A 20,043-nucleotide genomic window follows, 5' to 3' on the forward strand; every position below is an offset into this window, starting at 1 on the left:
GTCCGGACCAACGCTGGAAACGAACTCTGGTTCGTTTAAAACGGAGCAAATGATCAGGTCTGAATACGACCTAAAACTCCTGTATGACAATGTCTCCAATCACTTTTGTTTGAAATCTTTAGTTTGTTTTAATCCTGCAGCTACTGGCAATTTTTTGGTAATTTGAACATCAATGTCATGTGAAATTAAACAATATCTATATATTTATATATATTTTGAGTGGATGTGTTGCCTGAAGACATCCAACAACCATGTTTTGGTGAAAGAATGAAGTCAACAGTCAGCCTCCTTGGTTTAATTTACACATTTTAATTGGAATGGAAATCCTGCACCCAGAGCAGTGTTACAGCAAAGCCTTTTTTTTAGCTGGACTGGACTGCGGCAAGTGCAGGTGGGGTCTCAAAGATGAGGACTTTCTGAGCCTGGTGACCTAGCTCATCACACGTATGGGTAACTAATTGAGATGGGCCAAAGTGCTTAGCCACACAGGCCATGTTGAGCAAAAGCTTGAATCTGTGGCAGAAAAAGGTCATCTTGCACTGTAATCCTCCGTACAACCTGGACACAGCTGCTTGGAATGTCATCCATTATGCATGAAACTTTTATGAACCAAACGTGAACTTCTCTCACTGAGTTTTATTTACTTTAGCAGGGGTGGACTGTTGTGATTAAGGAAACCATCTGTGCCCTCAGAAAGGAAATAAGACAACTTCAAAAAGTATTTCAAATCCCATCTGTTGTGTAGAGGGTCTGGTTCCAGGAGCTCAACTGCATGGAAGATTAGATGTAAAAAAAAAAAAAAACATTTTCCATTCAAAGCAAGAAGACAATTTGACATTCTATCCATAAGAATGTGCCTTTCGCAAATTGTTGCTTTAAATTTCAACGACAGCTGGTCCACTCTTAAGTAAAATGGTCCAGAAACAATTTAAACTGCTGTGATTGAGAGGTCACATTCATTATGCAAAAGGTGACACAAATATGTTAAASCTATTTAAAAATGCACAAGATTTTACACAAGAAAAGGTGAATTTCATACTCACAAATCGACCGGAACCRTCATAGTCACATCTTTCAATTTTGCCAAGGCTTCCATCAGAAAAGTAAAGCTTCTTTGCTTTGTGGTCAATCGTCAGTCCATTGGGCGTCAAGATGTCAGAACTAATGACGATCATCATGTTCTTGCCAGCTAAGGTGGATCTCATGATGCTCGGCCTCTGTTCATTCCAGTTCGTCCAAAACATCAAGCTAAACAAGTAAAACGGACTATTAGTTCTAGCAATCACAATGCATTGCTTCCTCTTAATAGTTGAAACACGCAGCTAAGCCCACTATGTTACAAATCCTTTACATCTCAAAGAGGAGTTACTTGTTGCAACAAAATAAATGAGTCATATGTGACTAAATGACCATTTAGAAACAATTGATTTATTTTATTTATAGGCGTAACAAAAAATGCTGCAAAACCAGAGCCATGCATGCAGAATACACACACACACAAGTCTGAAGTAGACATGGTCATTACTGAATTATAGTTGGTGATTATTTGTACAGTTATTTAAATATGTTAATAACATCTAATAGCTGAAAAGACCTTACTGACTTCCTTTCTGTGCCCTAAATGAGCTCTTTGATGATATAATTGTGGCTCACTTTCAAGTAATTGAAATGAATTAGCAGGTTGTGTGATTAAAGGTCATCCGTGCAGATTCTTTTGTGTGAAAATATCAAAAAACAGATAGCATCAGCTGCAGAAATGAGAGTAAGATTTGTTTCTCCAGTGGTGTGAGACTGCAACAAAGAGTCCACGTTTTAAATCCATTGCTGTGCGGATGAAACAACTGTAAACAAAGGTAAATGCAATCAGAAATTGCATAAATAAAAATCACCCTAATACTGGCTTCTCTTTGTATTTTGTGACATTGTCATGAAGTATAATGATATAAAAACCAGGTCAGAAGTCACAACCAGAGTTTATAATTACCGGTAATGACATTAGTTTGAATAATAATAATCAGACTGAGGTTCTGGAGTGGAAGATATGTTGCCAAGCTGCCAACCAAGATTAGTTGAGGTCAGGAAATTAATTTAGTAATTTAACAGGAGTAGCAAAACCCTCATTTTCTGGCTGCGTATTGAAACATTTTTTTCTTACAATCATGTACAAAAGTAGTTTTAACAGAAAACACTTTAGCCATTTCCAAAAAAAAAAAAAAAAAAAAAAATTCTTGGAAAGATGATGATAACATGCTATACATGAAACCAGTGAACGTGTTGCTCTTAATTCTATGAATCAAACTTATTACATCTAATCATTGAATTCCAAGGAGAAAAAAATGCTCAATAAACCCTAATATAAACCATGAAAACATGTTTGACAAAAACAAATATTTAAACCTGCATTTGATGAGACCTAAAAGAAAAAAAAGACTAAAAATCCATTAAACTACTTCTTACATATGACCTTTTTTAGATGTTTTGCTTTGATAGAGAAATCTATTGAAATCAATATTTATTTTAAGTTTTGTCTTTTCTAGAGAAACCAAAAACTGACCAATAAAATATGAATATAAAATACTAACATACAAATTCACTTTTCTTAAATCAGCAAAATGGATTCATAACAAAATAAGCATGAGTTATCGAATTCTAAGTAAAAAGCAGTTTAAATGGATGAGCAGCACATGTGACTCCCTCACTATTCTTCCTCTGTCTGCATTTTATCGTGATGTAACCACTAAATTTATGAGAACTGTATCCAGAGAATATCTTGGCAGCACATCAGAATTCCATTCCACAAACAGATTTACAAACAATCAACAGGATCTTAAATTTGTTATAAAATTAACAAGAGTTTCCAAATTTAAATTAAATAATAACAATCATGATAAAATGTTGGCTACATGGTTGCATGTAAATTACACTGTTATACGTGCATAATATCTTCTTTTAATGTAACTTTTCATTTTCTTTTAAATAAATAACTAATATAGGTGAATGGTGAACATACTGAACTCAGGCAATGTGTTTCTTTCAGTTAAATGTTATTTCATTTCATTATTTACACAGTACCTGAGAAAACAGCAACGCATTGCATTGGATCGGTAATAAACTCATTCAGCATTTTGGAACGCAGAGAAGTATGAACTACTACTACTGACTTTTGACACTCATCCAGAGCCAGGGCATGTGGGTGGTCTTCCTCTGAAAGCGTGACCACTGCCTGCCTGGGGAAGGCACCAACCCGTTTCTGGTCTACAGTTTTTCTGGTGATGGTAGAAGTGGTGGTGCTGGACCAATACAAGGTGTCCCAAGCTCGGTGGTAAGCCAGACCCTCCACTGAACCCACATCTTAAAAACAAAGCAAAACAAACACAAATAAATAAAATTAATAAAATATCAATAATCAACAAACACCTCTTCAATGAAACATTCTAATGTATACATATGCTTTTTTAAAGTTATAACATTGCCCATCTCCATCCATCCATCGATCCATCCAATCAGGCACACTTGCATTAGCTTTAGCAGACTACTTCCCTTCCTTTAGGTACTTCCTCCATCCGATTTGGGAGCCATCTCTAAGCTAGTTGTGAGATAAAATACAGTATGTTCACTAAGATCTACCCAGAGGCCTGCCTTATGTGCTAAACAAGGTTGGATTTTTTTTGCTCATTTAGAGATAGGGTAAATCCAGCCGCTCTACATCAGAAGCTCATTTCAGTTTCTTGTATTCACAATCCTTTTCTTTCTGTCTCTACCTTAGGCGAACGATGGGCTGGAATTTGAACACTACCAAGTTCAGGGATAACTGCAGGCATAAACTGTTTTAGATCTGTAACAATTCTGTCACATAGAGACCCAGAACAAGGCTCATTCAGAGTCCAAACCCCTTGTCTTCTTTAGATTGCTGTGGGGGTTAACCCATGGACAGGAACATCTGTCAAACATTCTCAGCATACCTTCAACTACACCATACCACTTTATCCAACACAACATCTGGTGGTGATAACTTCACAGCTCTAATGACAATTAGAAAATTAACCATAGCTCTGTGACCCAGTGGAACATGGTGCGACATGCATGTAGACACCTAAAATTGTGTTTATTATAGACAAACAGTGACATGCACAATATTATAGCACAGAAACAAATACTTTCTAGTCATGTCTACGTTATGAATCTACACAGGGTGCCAATTTTGCTAGCTGGAAGGTCATCAGCCAAAAAGCAACACTGATGAAAGAAGTTAAAGCACAGCTCCACTCTGGCAGACCATACAGATCTGAGAGTTCCTCCCTTTCATGTCACACTATCATTGGCTGTGTGTAGAAGTCCCCCAGTAAGTCAATAAATCCTCAGAGTAGTTTTGAGCACTCCAATGAAGGACTCCAAAAATGTTTGGTAGTCCATCCATCCATCCATCCATCCATCCATCCATCCATCCATCCATCCATCCATCCATCCATCCATCCATCCATCCATCCATCCATCCCCTTCTGTGTTAGAGCTGGGATTGTGTTTCATTGATAATCAGCCTAAAACTTGCTTCATGCCTCACTACTCTGGACAGACGGCTTTTTGTTGATGCAACACTCACTCAGGAACTGAGTGTGTTTTCATTGCAAAACTATTTCCTAAACGCAGGATAAGATAAGGCATTTGCAGCCTCCCATGCAAATGCATTGATGTGAGTGACACAAAATTAAAACTGCAGACAGATGTACTGATTACTGATAGATAATTTAGCTATATTCATGTTTAATTACTAAGTCTAACCTACTTCTTTCAAAGATTCATTAATATCCCATTTTAGCTTTGCTATTCCTGCATCACAGAAACATCAGTTTTGGTATAATTTATTTTATATTTTAGAACAAATTGTCAGCAATGAATATTGGAGAAAATGAAAAACAAAATCWAATTTTTAAAATTCCCATCTGAGAGCACTGTAACCCCTAGGTATAGTATGTGGAAAAATAAAAAAGGAAAAAGGAAAGTATCTAAAACAARAATATTGTTTACTTTCCTTTGTAAAATGATAACAGCATTTGGTTCCTTTTCCCAGCACTACACACATATTAAATATTAAACAAACCTTCACTCAGCCAGTCTTTTTGCTATCAAAAAATGTTCATAAAAATTGCTTTACAAATCAACTTTTGATGAACCTTCTTCTCCATCTGTCAACCACTAATGTATGAACGTTTCAGTTAAATATCTAATTAATCGAGCAACAATTTGTCATGGGAGGAAAACATTTAGAAAAGCCAAATAACTTTCTTCTTAATTAGGCAAACTGCTGGGAACTTAAAAAAAACTTCCATATATATGTAATCTTAAGTGTCTCAATAGTCACAAAAATATGGAAAACTTCATCTATAACAGACCTTTGTTATGCAAGTTTATCCACAAATGCCATCTTTCATTTGACTAAATATTAAACGTGCTGATTTTGGATAACTTGACTATAACCATGTGTCTAAAAACCACATAAACTATACCCTTGAATACTTAAAGACTCGGTCTGAGTCAGCCGACAACTAATTAATAGTTTGCTATAAAAGCTGTCTGGCAGCATGGAGTTTCTCACAAATTGTTGGCCACGCAAGAGAGTAATTAATGAGGGACTCAGAGTTTAATTAGGGAAATATGGATGATTAACATCTTCACCTTTCCTCAATGATGAGCTTCAGGGAAAAAAAAGGTAGAGGAAGACCGTTTAGCTTTTATGTGGAAGGACAGTATGAAATGTTGCCTAAAGATGATGACCCCATCTAAAAAAATATATGTGGCCTGCTTTGATTCAAGACTAAATAATATATCTTAAACAAGGAACATCCTAATGACCTGCTATAATTATTTCCGTTGTAGCTGCATTAAAAAAAACAATGTGTCAGCRCAGCTTTTAAAATGAGGAATAGACAAATGCTGTGGACTCCAAATTTCAAATTGCTCTCGTATGAAATATTTGGACCACTTTCATTTTGCATTTCACAAGTGGGAAGGCGTGAAGGACACTTACGCTCCTGACAGATGGTTCTTGATAATGCCTGTTCATTTCTAGAAGATAAATAAATAAGCAGAAAGCTCCCTCAGCAAGAGCGTGGAGGAGGATGGGCTGGGGGGATGGGTGCGAGTGGATCTGTAACACTCTGCCAGTCTCTGTGTGTGAGAAAAAGGAGGGAAGGTGCAGAGTTCTGCTCCCTGTGGAAACTTCTCAGAATGGCACAGGACGGTTGTATTGAACAGACAGTTTATGCTGTTTATTTGTCTCCAGCCGCTTATTATCAAGGTATGATTGACAAGGATGTTGTTTGAAGAGATTGTTCTTTGTTGAAGAGATCCACGATTAGTTGTAACATTAGACTTTATTTAATAAACATTTATTTTAACTGCAATATAAAGACTGTAAAAATACTGTAGGCTGTTTAATTTTTATAATTTTTAAACTAAAAGTTAAAAAATATATTACACGGACGGGGCCATTTTCTTTACACATATATATGTATTAGCTCAGTGCTACATATTCTCCTCTCGTCACTGAGGTCCTCCATCCACATAACAGAGAGACGAAMACAAAAATGGCTCAGCCTGCAACTGAAAATATGGATGAAGAACGAGGTCCCGGATACAAGTTTGGGTTTCCTCCGCAGGGTGGCTGGGCTCTCCCTTAGRGATAGGGTGAGAAGCTCGGTCATCCGGGAGGGACTCAGAGTAGAGCCGCTGCTCCTCCACGTCGAGAGGAGCCAGTTGAGGTGGTTCGGGCATCTGGTAAGGATGCCTCCTGGACGCCTCCCTGGTGAGGTKTTCCGGGCACGTCCCACCGGGAGGAGGCCCTGAGGAAGACCCAGGACACGCTGGAGGGACTATGTCTCTCGGCTGGCCTGGGAACGCCTTGGAGTTCCCCTGGAGGAGCTGGAAGAAGTGGCTGGGGAGAGGGAGGTCTGGGCCTCCCTTCTGAAGCTGACCGACCCCGGATCCGACCCCGGATAGGTGGAAGAAAATGGATGGATGGATGGATGGACCTCAGTTTAGCTTGTTAGCTTGTTGCGCTAGCGCTGAGCTATTACATATAAGGCAATAGTGTTGGCGCTAGCGCAAAGGCTAACAGGCTAAACTGAGTTTCTTCTTCCAYGAAGCAGCTCYGTTGTCCTCATCCATATTTTCAGTTGTAGACTGAGTCATTTCTACTTCATCCTCTCTGTCAACGCTCTCTGGTTTCATTTAAAAGAGTAAATCGTCAGATATTGTCCAAGATTAACCTTCAGGGTGGATATAGCTCGCTCACACCGATGACCTACCCATGTCATCATTTACTCAGAATGCTTTGCATGTAAATAAAATGGTCCCGTCCGTGTTAAAATATATTTTGAAAAATTTACAAAACTAAACACCCTACAGTATTTTTAAAGTCTTCATTTTACAGTTAAAATAAATGTTTATCAAATTAAGTCTAATGTTACAACTAATCAGGGATCCCTTTCAGATGGGGGCAGCAAGTAATCAGGAATATTTTAAGCATGAGCTCTATATGGTAACAACGCAACATAAAACACTCATGAAATTAACTTAGACAGCTGCAATTAACACTGCAAATACCCACATTTTTTTACATCATCAAAACTGGAGGAAAACATGCACATCATTTACACTTTCCCCCCTTTTTCAGAAAAAGCAGATTAAAACAGCTGTTGCAGTTGCATTCCATTGGCTTATTATTTTGAAWATAGAGTTTCTAGGAAGCACAATAAAACAGAAAGCTAATCATGCCATTGAAATGCAACAAGTGGGTAAATAGCACAAGAAATAATAACAGCCATCTACTATAATGTGTGCTACTCTAAGCAGATACCACAATGTCAAAAATCTAAAGCTCTTGGGAAACAAACAAACATGCATTGAGTAAAAAGTGTGAGTTTTATGAGATAAAATTGTAAAACCTGGGAGCATTTTGACAACATGAAATACACTTACTTTCTGAGATAACAGCTCTTCCAGTCCAGTCATCATTAATAATTTGTATATTTCCATAATGGACATCGCTAAAAAAGATGCGGTTGGTTCCAGTGCTGGTCTGGCTGTAGTCAAAGGCCAACGCTACGACGTTCTTAAAAAAAGCTGGGTTTTCAAAGGGCTGAATGGGTGAGTTGAGGTCGTTTTCRTCTGAAAGGTGGATGCTTTTCAGTATAGTCCTTTCGGAGTAGAGTAAATAACCTTCATAGCGCTTACAGACAAAACCATCGTCTGCCAAGCGGCCGTGAGCACAGGAGCAGGTTCGTCGACCGCTGCCCAGGTGAAAGCACAACTGCTGGCAGCCTCCATTACTCCTGGCACAGGGGTTGGTGCCTTCAAAACAAAACACATGTTCAGTTACCRGCTTGCTTTAGTTCCTGCTTTATGCTGTCAGCTTTAATTTGTCCTGCCCATACAGGAGAGACAAAAACCCAATGCTTGGCCTAATGTGGCATATGGTAACCTTATAAAAATTTTTAAGAAGTCCTTTACAAATTTACAGCACTCAAAACTGTGACTGACTGTAAAGTTAAATCTTACCTTTTTCCCTGTCTCTATTGAAAACGGTAACGTCTTTTAAATTGACCCCTAGGCCACTCCTCATGGTTATAGGCTCATTGATGTCAGTCTTAAAAGCCCGGCGGATTGAACCATTGGAGTGGGCCCTGGTTATTGTCAGTAGAAAAAATCAGCAAACAGCATTTACATTTCAGAAAAGATCACGCTGTATTTGAGAGCTAGGACAGAGTTGAATAAACACACWTAAAATTACATATWCAGCGGGTAAAATAAGTATTGAACACGTCAACATTTTTCTCAGTAAATACATTACTAGAGGTGCTAATGACATGAAATTTTCACCAGATGTCGGTAMCAATCCAAGTGATCCATACATACAAAGAAATCAAACCATAAATATCCAGAAATTAAGTTATTTGTAATAATGTGGAATGACACAGGGAAAAAGTATTGAACACATGAAGAAAGGGAGGTGTAAAAAGACATGGAAAGCCAAGACACCAGCTGAACTCTCTCAGTAATTAGAAAGCAAGCCTGCCCCTTGTCAGTGCAAGTTGACATCAGCTGGTTCAGWCCCAGATGATGGCCAGGTATCACACAAGAACCATCTGATGATGGGTAAAAGTAAAGAGCTCTCTCAAGACCTTCGCAACCTTATTGTTACAAAGCAGAATGATGGCATCGGTTACAGAAGAATGTCTAAACTTCTGAAGGTTCCAGCGAGCACTGTAGGGGCCAAAATTCAGAAGTGGAAAGAACATCGTTTCTCCATAAACTGACCATGACCAGGTGCTCCTCACAAGATTTCTGACAGAGAAGTGAAAAGAATGATCAGAAAAGTTGTCCAAGAGCCAAGGACCACTTGTGGAGAGCTTCAGAAAGACCTGGAATTAGCAGGTACGTTTGTTTCAAAGAAAACAATAAGTAATGCACTGAACCACCATGGCCTGTATGCACGCTCACCACGCAAGACTCCACTGCTGAAGAAACAGCATGTTGAAGCTCCTTTAAAGTTTGCTGCACAACATTTAAACAGGCCTGTGTAATACTGGGAGAATATAGTCTGGTCAGATGAGACCAACATTGAACTGTTTGGATGCCAGAATACACATCATGTTTGGRGGTCAAATGGCACTGCACATCAGCCCAAAAACACCATACCAACAGTGAAGTTTGGAGGTGGGAACATCATGGTGTGGGGCTGTTTTTCAGCATATGGTACTGGCAAACTTCAAATAATTGAAGGAAGGATGARTGGAAAAATGTACAGAGACATTCTTGATAAAAAAAATCTGCTTCCATCTACCAGGATGATGAAGATGAAACRTGGCTGGACATTTCAGCAAGACAATGAGCCCAAACACAAAGCCAAGGAAACTCAAGTGGTTTCAGAGAAAGAAAATAAAGCTGCTGGAATGGCCCAGCCAATCACCTGACCTGAATCCAATAGAAAACCTATGGAAAGAACTAAAGATCAGAGTCCATAGAAGAGGCCCACAAAACCTTCAAGATTTGAAGACTGTGGAAGAATGGGCCAAAATCACACCTGAGCAATGCATGCAACTGGTTTCTCCATACAGGAGGCGTCTTTAAGTTGTCATTGCCAACAAAGGCTTTTGTACAAAGTATTTGATAAATTTCAGTAAGCGTGTTCAATAATTTTCCCCTGTGCCATTCCACATTATTACAAATAACTTCATTTCTGGAATTTATGGTTTGATTTCTTTGTATGTATGGATCACTATATATTTACAGAGAAAAATGGTGATGTGTTCAATACTTATTTTACCCACTGTATATAAGCAAAATGAGTGTAAAAAAAATCAGTCACAAAGTTTAATCACACAGTTTTGACACAACTAAGGCAACTGTCTTTACAAAAAATAAAGATAAATGGTGTTGCAGACATAAATGGGGTTGCAGACAACAAAGACTTGTCTTTGTATTTAGAAAACTACTTTGTGATTATCACTAAGAACAATACACTCCTCTTGATATCTTTACAAATGACCTTTGTTGAGAAAAGCTGATCTAAAGTTGTCATACAGGCTTTGYAGGACAATGCAAGTGAGTGCATTAAAGAAAATAATAAATTACCTGTCAGACCAGTAGATGTAAGGTCCAAACACAGCCACTGAGAACARGTCTACGTTGGTCGCCGATAGTACAATCTCCCGCCTCTCACCCGTTTCAAGGTTGATCCTCTCGATCTTATCCGTGCGTGCGTCGCACCAGTATAATGTATTTTCCTGTAAGGAAATTTTCCRAATGCGTATCAAAAACAAAGCTTCTTAGTCAAAGTCATCTTTCACGCTCAAATTGTGATTTGAGGTAGAAGCTGTTGAATACGGAAGTGAATGTATTCCAAGACAATGTTTGCGCGGCTACGTTTAACTTTACCTCAAAGTCTATGGAAATTCCATTGGGCCAGGTGATGCCCGAATTGACTAATGTAACTTGGTCCGAACCATCCAGGCGAGAGCGGCCAATGCAAGGGTTTTGCCCCCATTCAGTCCAAAAGAGATATCTGTCAATCATAGTAAGATTCAAAAACAGAGAATCGGCTGACCTAAATTTACAATATAAACTGAAATAAATTTCTGAAATTGTGTGTTACATAATTTTTTCAATGATTCCAATTGTGATGTTTTAATGGGGCAAAATATAACCTTACTGTACAATGAATTATTTTAAATTATTAAAAGTGTAAATACAGAAGGTTGACTCCTTTTGTTAGGGAAGCCATTTTTAAATGTACCAGATGATTTGTACATCATCCTCCTGTACTCAACCAAGAAAAAAAAAAGGTAAAATCTGCTGTGCAGGAATGCAAATGGTGGGTAGTGCTTTCTTTTCAGATTTGGTGAGCCCTTGTACACATACTGTATTTAGTCTGCTTTAACTTATGTAAAGATTTTGGGGAAAAATAGACAAACACAATAGGGAATGCAATTGATTATATCAAAAGGCTAACAAATCTAAAACAAATTGCTCACCCTTTCTGTGGATGTACAGCAATGGTCCGTGGCTGATCAAGTCCTTCAGATATTACGACTGAACGATACGCACCATGAAGACGGGAAATTTCTATCAGATTAAAACCGTGGTCTGTCCAATATAGGTTTCCTGTGTAGAGAGATGAGATAGTCAGGTGTGTAAAAATTGAAAAGGGTTGTGTATCTTCTAGGAAATAAAACACACACACACAAAGTTGTTAACATGAACATACTTATGCAATATATTAAAAGTTACGTTTCTTTTGTATTTGAGCTACGAGTGATTTTATGTCGCGTATAAAATTTCTTACTCTGCTACTAAAGCTTAATGTTTATTGTCAGAGCAGATTAAAAAAAACTACTCCTTTACTCACTGCCATAACTAGAGGCATTACACCTAAAGTGAGCATTTTTAACAATCAATAGCAACTTGWCAGCCTGTGGTAATAACTCTAGGATCTGGGGAGTCACAATACCGACCAGCAATCCAGTCCACAGCAATGCCTTCCACTCGACTGATGCCAGTAGTAATGACGTCCTCCCTCCAGGTCTGATCACGTTTGGCACGGGATATTTTGTTCAGCCCCATGTCTGTCCAGTACACGGTGTCATTTCCTGCAAATTACACCATACCATTAATGACAAGGGATAATGGGATAATGAATGTCGCTGCCATAGATGTATTTACGCTTTCAAACAAAGCATCTTGTGAAAGCACATTTTACTGCAGCATGGCCCATTTCACCAGATGTGTGGCACTACAGAGCACCACAAATCAAGAACAGCACTTTGTTGATATACAGTTCATGAAAAAGCTTATGGGGAAGTATAATACCCCTTGCAAGTCATGGTCTTGGTTAAAGTAAGTCTTTTATCTAGTAGCAAAACCAATTATGTGTGTGTGTGAATGTGTGCGCACGCGCACATTTCTTTCATGACTCAGTCGGTTTGACTTTCCACAGGTTGTTAAGAGCTTAGATAGCGTCATACATTTAATTGGACTATCTTGTTCCTGCTGCCTTCACACTCTGTTAACASAAAGATGACATATGACAGAATACAGCTGCAGGGCTTTCATCTGTTCTGCTCTGGCAACCTGGCTTCTATAATGATATGCAAATGAAATGTGCATGCTGTCAGGTGCTGCTCTTGGATGGGCTTAGCACTACATTTGCATGTTCACTTGCCCAAAAAATTAAAGACAAGGACAATCATTGAATTTTGTACTTGTCTTATTATGAATTCAACTCGCTGCTTCTTTTTCAAAAGCTGTGGTCACRCTTCAACGTTGCAATTGATCTTCCAGGTCTCTGATTTAAATTTTGATTTCAGACTTTTTAGATAGTTATTGTATAAGAATCTAACTCATGACTACTGTTTGGGRCATGGGTGACTACATTCTTTGTTTATGTTGTTTGATAGGAAAAACAATTCAGGATAAATGCAACTATAAAAGGCATGAAGACTCTCTGGGCTTATTTACTGAGTACAGCTTATTTGAGTCGACAACCAATGTAAGCTGCACGTTAACTTATTACCTAACCCTGGACCACCATTGGCTTTATAATGACCTCCTAATATAATCAGTTCATATGCCTGTAGATATCCACATATCAATATTAACTTATTAGTTCTTTAGATTTTTGATGAAACGCTTAGGGATGCAATGTTCCATTTTTGGTTTTCGTTGCAGTTTAAATTTGCAGCAACAAAAAAAACAATACAAACAAAAATAGAATACATCAGTCAGCAGTCTGAGTGTTTCCACAGTCTCTCCTGTGGACAGTAGTTTGGCATCATTTTCTCCCTTCATAGCATATTAGTCAGTGGATAATGTTGTCTCCTGAGTAACAGCAGAGGTCTGCTGATCCATGCCTGGGCTGCCATTTAATTGGCTGGTTATTTGAAAAAAAAAATCTTTGTGGCTTAATACTGTATATGAAATGGATTATTACTATCATTTCATTAACCTTCATGGAAATAACAGAAAACATGCAAAATGACAGTTTTTTTTTATCTGCTGCTCTTTTAAAAAATAAATGCCAACTTATATTTAAAGTGTAAATATTATTGTGAATGTAGCAGTGAATATTTTTTTCTAAGTAATAAATTAAACCATAAAATAAAGGTTTGGTACCTATATTTGTTATAAGCTGTCCTAAATTAGAATTTCACAAGTTTCAATATTTGCGAACACTGTTTTTTATTTATTTAACACCATGCATTTATACAGTCCACTTACAAATGTATAATCCACTATGGTGCCGTTCTGCTTAATTGTGCCACTTTCTTGTCCTTTCAACCCTATCTGGTCAAGAAGAAACCATTTTTATCTGTCTGATTACATTGGAGGCCTTTCCCCAGTTACCCACCACACTGTTGTTTAYTGTGATTTGAGTAACAAATCCAAATGAAGATTAAATGCAGTTTGTTGATATCTTTAGTTAGACAGCACTGTTTACAAACTGGCATTTGTTTGTATTTACTAATTCTGCACTGTAAGCCATTGGACTGAATATGACTGTTTATTTAGAATAAATTGGAATGGATGTGACTTTATGTAAATGAATTTCAATCTGGTTTGTTTCCTTTTTGCAGAGATCATTTGCGCACTAAACAAATAAAACAAAATTAACATAAAATGTTTTGCAATATGCTTTTTATTATTATTATTTTTAGTAAAAACACTTTACTTCATGTCTAATTACTGATATGTAAGTTATGCATTTTCATGTTTCCAAATATTGTCCTTATGGATGTACTGAAGAAGAATCCCATGATTCTACCTATTCTGAACGTTTTAACTAATCGGAATGAGAGATGCTCAGTCTCTCTGCATATCCCTGCACCATTTAACCTAAATGACAATTTGGAAGCATTTTTCTTYATATGTTTTCTTGGGCTTTACCTTATAGCACAACTCCAACCAAACAAATCTATCTTTTTTCTTTAATATTTCAAAATCTTTTCAATTTGGAAACAAATAGATAATGTCAAAAAGTGTATACCTCCTCAAAACAACAAGGTGTGAAGAGCATTTGCAATTTAAAAAAACACTCCAGTGCAATAGGTGTTAGGAGCGAATTACTTTGGTGTTTCACAGCCATTATAAACACAAAAATGCATGAAGGCCAGTGAGCACATCAAATATATCAAGGAGAATAAAGAAGCCACCACCAACGGCTCAGAATCATAAATAAGAGATAGGATTAGCGCTGGGTCGGCAGGCAACTAAAAAAGTCATAAACCACATTAAAACAGGAGAAAGAAGTGCACCAAAGTGATTTCCCAAAAGCATAATCGAAGATGGCATCCGTTTTATTGAACTTGTGACATAACAACTGACATAACCTTCGAAAATCCTTCTCACTGTATGAGTGGAAGCTTTGGCAAGAGGATGGATATTTGTTGTTGCAATTCAAAACCTGCAGWGAAATGTGAAGTCTGATTTTCACGAGATGAAGTCTTTGTCAGAAATATCTTGTTTTGTTTGTTTTGTATGCAACGATGGTCCACACCTTCGACAGGATCGTGTCTTCTTAACMTAAARGTCCTCCAAAGCAGTTTAGACTGAATTTCATTCACAGCAACACACTGATTTCTGTTGTACATTTGCACTCTACATATGCAGCMCTTTTATATTCTCACTCACACACCAATAAGCATGCTGGGGGCAGTGGGTGGTACAGTGTTTTGCCGAAGGACATTTTGATATGCGGCAGTGGTTGGAGATCAAACGCCCGATCCTACAATTGCAAGACAACCTCCCAACTATATAGTTTTTATTTTTGTTTRTTTGATTTTAGATAGCATGAAGCCATCATGTTGGCTGAAACCTAAAATCTAAAGCAACAGTCATTCCTGTCAATCTATTAAATATTAATCCTGTCAAATGATTATTATTTGTAATCCTATTAATCCCAAAGTAGCTGTGAATTAATCACGATTAATCTTAAATTTAATATACATTTCTATTGCATATTGATAAAATAAATTACTCGAGTTRTTWATTAGTTTTTAATGTTTATATTTAGAAAACAAAATTGATGCTTAGACCTGATCTTTTAATATAAAACATGACCTAAAAATGCTCCAAACACATTTGAGTCAGTTAAATTTTGTGCGGAATAATGAGGTTAAATCAAGAATTCAAGGATTTTCATTCCAAATGAGTACTACATGAGGAATGAAAGATGGATACTAAGGTCACAGTTGTCAGCAAAACATAAATACATAAAATAAAATAAGCCATAAGAAGACAAAAAGAAAAACAAGACTGTACATAATGTGTTACACATGGAGGTTTTTTTATTTATTTAACCTCTATTTATCCTGGTAAAATGTTTGAGAACCACTTCTCATTTTCAAACATGACCTGGCATGCACTGACATGGAGTGCATTGCAATATACAAACCTACATATGCCATAGTAAAGTGATTGTTAAAAAAAAGTTAGATTAATCGCGATTAAAATTTTTAATCTATGCCCAACACTAAAATTAACCAATATGAGTTAACTCGATTAATTTCACAGCCCTACTAAATATATGCAATGCCTTTCTGCTWACGAGGGTAAAAAGACATTTTTCACAAGCATTTTCACTATGGTTAAAAAGAATCTCTGGAACGTGCTTTGGTCAAAAGACAGCAGGATTACAGCAGCAGAGGATTCAAACATAACCTGTCTTCAAAGTTAAGGCCAGTCAGGCAAGTTTATTCAGAAGTCCAATTTACATGATGACAAGTCTCTGTCACATATCAACTCTGAACAGCTGTTTCATCTGAATATTTGAAAGTTTCCAAAGAAAATTACTAGATTGTTTTAATTTATTTATGTTTTTTTTGGGGGGGTGGTGGGGGTACCAATATATATTTTTACAAAGGTAGTGAAAAAGCTACAAAGTAAATTAACCTTGAGCATCAGCAAAGGCAACATTACTTTACAGAAACTACCTCGTAATTTTGAATGACAGCTAATTGTTCTCAAAGAGATCCTTAGTAAAACGGACAGCTTTAACTGCAGCTCTGTCACTTTCTTTCATTTATGAAACATGTTTATGAACCATGAAATCCTTGGGCGCAGTCACTTTTTTAAGTCTTTATGAATACCCAGACAAGTATTTATTATCACCAAGTGTAGTCTTCTAGCTTTCAGAATCTAATTATGCATTACCTCATGCACAATTTAACAACAAACAGACAGTATTTCTGAACTTCTATTGAACATTTTTAACACGGCAAATTAGGAGACTAAAGCAGTATACCGTCACGGCAACCCCTTGAATCAATACTTCTATGGTGTCTGACACAACTGCATTGTGTTAAAATCTTATTTTTTTTGTCTGTGTGTATGTGTCATWCAGTAATCAGTTGAGCATTAGTTGACATCTGCTGGTTTGCAAGGAGAAAATTACATTAAGTAAGCWGTTTTTGTTGTCGGTTTTGACGCTTCATTATCCTCTCAAAAAACWAATTTTATTTTTGGACATATAGAGCACAACATCACTGGCTTCATTAGTCAGTAAACAACCTTCTGTAATWATTTGACATTTAAATATATTGTTCTTGTCAGTTGTTTAAACAACCAACTTGTACTTGTAGATGCATACAGAGACAAATTCCGATGAGAATAGATCTCCTGTTTCGAAGAATCAAAACCTAAAATGATCTTCAACAAGAGTATCACCAAGTAAGTATTCTTATTCTGACTGCATCCAATTCGGACTTCAAGAGTTTGTTTATTTAACATTGTCCCAAAGGCAAGACTTTGAACTGAAACGTCCCAATAGTTRAATAYATCAAAGCCTTAYTTAGATTTAAATGTTTTAACCAATATTAGATTAGACAGAGAAAAAAAAAAGATAATCTTTGTGTACGAAAGACTTCAAAAAAACATTTACATAATTTACAAAGCAGTGTGTAATAACAAAAATATGAGATTTAAGGATTATATATATATATATATATGTTTTTTTTTGACCACCCACTTCCACCAGCTTTAAAAATAAATGCTCTCATAAGATTTGCAGTTTGTCCCACAGGACCTGGAGAATCTCAGTCCCACTTCTGTCCTTTACTCATACCTGCATGAAAGTCCACTCCCACAGCAAACAGGGTTCCAGTGATGGGCATCAGGGCTTCACTGTTGTCATTTGGGTCAAGAGCAATGCCTCGGATACCCTCATGGATGGAATACAGCAGGAATGAATCAACGCCTAAAACCCAACAGAGGGTCCCTGTTAGTCTTTATCATTATTATTATTAGCCAAAATAATTATGACAAACTCTACCTGAGACTCATTACTTGCTTTAGTATAAGGTTTGAAATATGCAAAACCAAAAACAACAAATATGTATTATATAAATGTTTTGTTTTTGCGTATCTACAGCCTCACACTGAAGAGAATAACGAGTCTCAGTTAGATTCGTACCCTCACAAGATGTACGATCACTTCGTAAATTGTAGCCAACAGTGCAGGAGCAGCTGCGGGTGTTCTCCGAGGTTGGGAGACAAAGCTGTGTGCACCCTCCATTGTTCACTTGGCACGGGTTTCTTCCTGAATATTAGGCACAACCAGCAAAGATAAATAATGCTTTGAAATGTCATTGGATGACATGTTTTTTTTCTCCACTCCTCTGTGTGTGCCTACTTACCTTTTTGACCCTCCTTCTCATACACCTTCATGTGAACCACTCCACTTGTCTTGTTTCTCAAGACCAYGAAATTGCGTCCATCTCTCTTGGTGACTGTTCCCAGCTGTGCCGTTTCATCGTCTGCCCACCAGAGTTTCCCACCTGTAAATGTCAGTGATATTTYAATACATTCATAAAACAAGTGCAAACAATCACATTGTGTTTTAAATATTTTTTAAAGCATCCAAATTCCACAGTTTATTCTCTTATATAGGACAGCTGCCTAATATTAGATAAACTCTCTGAGCAGATTTGAGATTGAAGAGTACCTTCTCCCCTGCTCTGCTACTTGCCCTCATGACATGGGCRTCTTAGATTTAAATCATATTCTTGTAAATGCTTAGTAAAAGGTTATCTCCCTAAAGCATTTTCTATGAACTTCAACAACAAAAGCAGCACCTCAATTATCAAATGAAATGTAGAYGACTGTGGTTTTCAACCAACATTTAGAAGCTGAGGCTGCTGGTACTGGGCAAGAGAGAACATGCTGTACAGTTGTTACGTGTCATAATGTTTTAATGTCCACACACTATCTGGAACTGTGTGACAGGAGGCAAAGCCCTCCAGGCTTTAGAAGTGCTTCCATCAGGAGCATAAAAGATGAGTCTGTCTGTGTAAATACACACGCACACACAACAAACCCACCACATATCATCATATCACGCAAGTGCCACCTTTTTCCTCAGGACAGATCTGACAGACATGAACCCTAATAGAGCACAAAGTGAAGAGAAATTGCATGGCTCATGTTGCTACACTGTAGATAAAGACATATACAAGAGGTAGAGATGGGTATAAATTTAGTACRTTCAGAAGGGGATCAACCTTTGCAGAATATACTATTACTTTAAAAAGACATGGCTTGGTTCAGAAATGATTCSTTACTCCAGGAATATGGTGGTGACAAAGGACTTCAGAAAGCATTTGCACAAATACATATAAAAAATAACCATGAGTGGAATTTTTTTAACTACCATATTTATTTGTGTATAATACGATCTCATGTATAATACAACACCCCCACTACCTCCAATTTCATACAGACTTCAAGATTTTTCAGCCTTTGCAGTCTTTATACATATCAGTAAAATGATCATTGGACTGTTCATTTTATTTTAACAACATATGTATTAAAAGGTATTTTGACAACAAACATATATTAGCTGTAGCAGCATCATATGAATTCTGGCATTTTACACATAGTCCACCAGGATGTGCCAACACAAAAGTCAGAGACTTCACATGATATTTGAACCATCTTGTAGGGGAAAAGCAGATTACTTCCTACTCGCGAGTGCCCCCTCTGGTGGGGAAATGTTTTTTCAGGGATACAAACTTTTTCAGAACATCGGTAGACGGCAGCCATTACAGACGAACGTTTTTGTTGTTGTTCGAGGAGCGGCCCGGTCACACGCTAATGTCATTAGTTCGTTATCATTACTAAGGTGCAGGACTGCTTTTTGTCCCCTTTTTTTCACATCATGTCGCCTGCCTGGATCTGTTACTATCTCGCTCTGAAGGACGGAAGTATGTTCGCTTCAACTGCTTTTTGCAATGCGGTCTCATTTCCGGACTCAGGCATTTTGTGAATGAAGCCAACATTTCAGTTAAAATACATAAGTAAAAATATTTATCCAAGTATAGTACTACCCCCCAAATTTATGGATGATTTTATGGGTTTAGTTTTATGTATTATACTTGAATAAATATGGTACATATTTTATATATATTTAAAAAATGCATAAATTGAATTAAATAAAACTTATAGACATGTCTGCAGGTTCTTTAAATGGACAATTGCTGAGCATTCTTTCTGATG

The 20,043-nt window shown here is 37.2% G+C and overlaps 1 protein-coding gene across 1 annotated transcript in view; it reads right to left on the reverse strand.

The window, feature by feature from the left end:
* lrp1bb (low density lipoprotein receptor-related protein 1Bb) overlaps positions 1 to 20,043 on the reverse strand; it is a gene marked incomplete in the record, with an annotated part of 232,866 nt that overhangs the window by 70,425 nt on the left and 142,398 nt on the right. Inside the window, 11 exon segments of the mRNA XM_014016494.1 lie at positions 1,044 to 1,248; positions 3,162 to 3,351; positions 7,978 to 8,349; positions 8,557 to 8,681; positions 10,633 to 10,784; positions 10,936 to 11,062; positions 11,532 to 11,661; positions 12,012 to 12,146; positions 17,615 to 17,746; positions 17,963 to 18,088; positions 18,186 to 18,326. Of these exon segments, the coding sequence (XP_013871948.1) occupies positions 1,044 to 1,248; positions 3,162 to 3,351; positions 7,978 to 8,349; positions 8,557 to 8,681; positions 10,633 to 10,784; positions 10,936 to 11,062; positions 11,532 to 11,661; positions 12,012 to 12,146; positions 17,615 to 17,746; positions 17,963 to 18,088; positions 18,186 to 18,326 (1,835 nt within the window).

This window comes from Austrofundulus limnaeus, unplaced genomic scaffold (assembly GCF_001266775.1).
Source record: "Austrofundulus limnaeus strain Quisiro unplaced genomic scaffold, Austrofundulus_limnaeus-1.0 Scaffold146, whole genome shotgun sequence".
Taxonomy (NCBI): domain Eukaryota; kingdom Metazoa; phylum Chordata; class Actinopteri; order Cyprinodontiformes; family Rivulidae; genus Austrofundulus; species Austrofundulus limnaeus.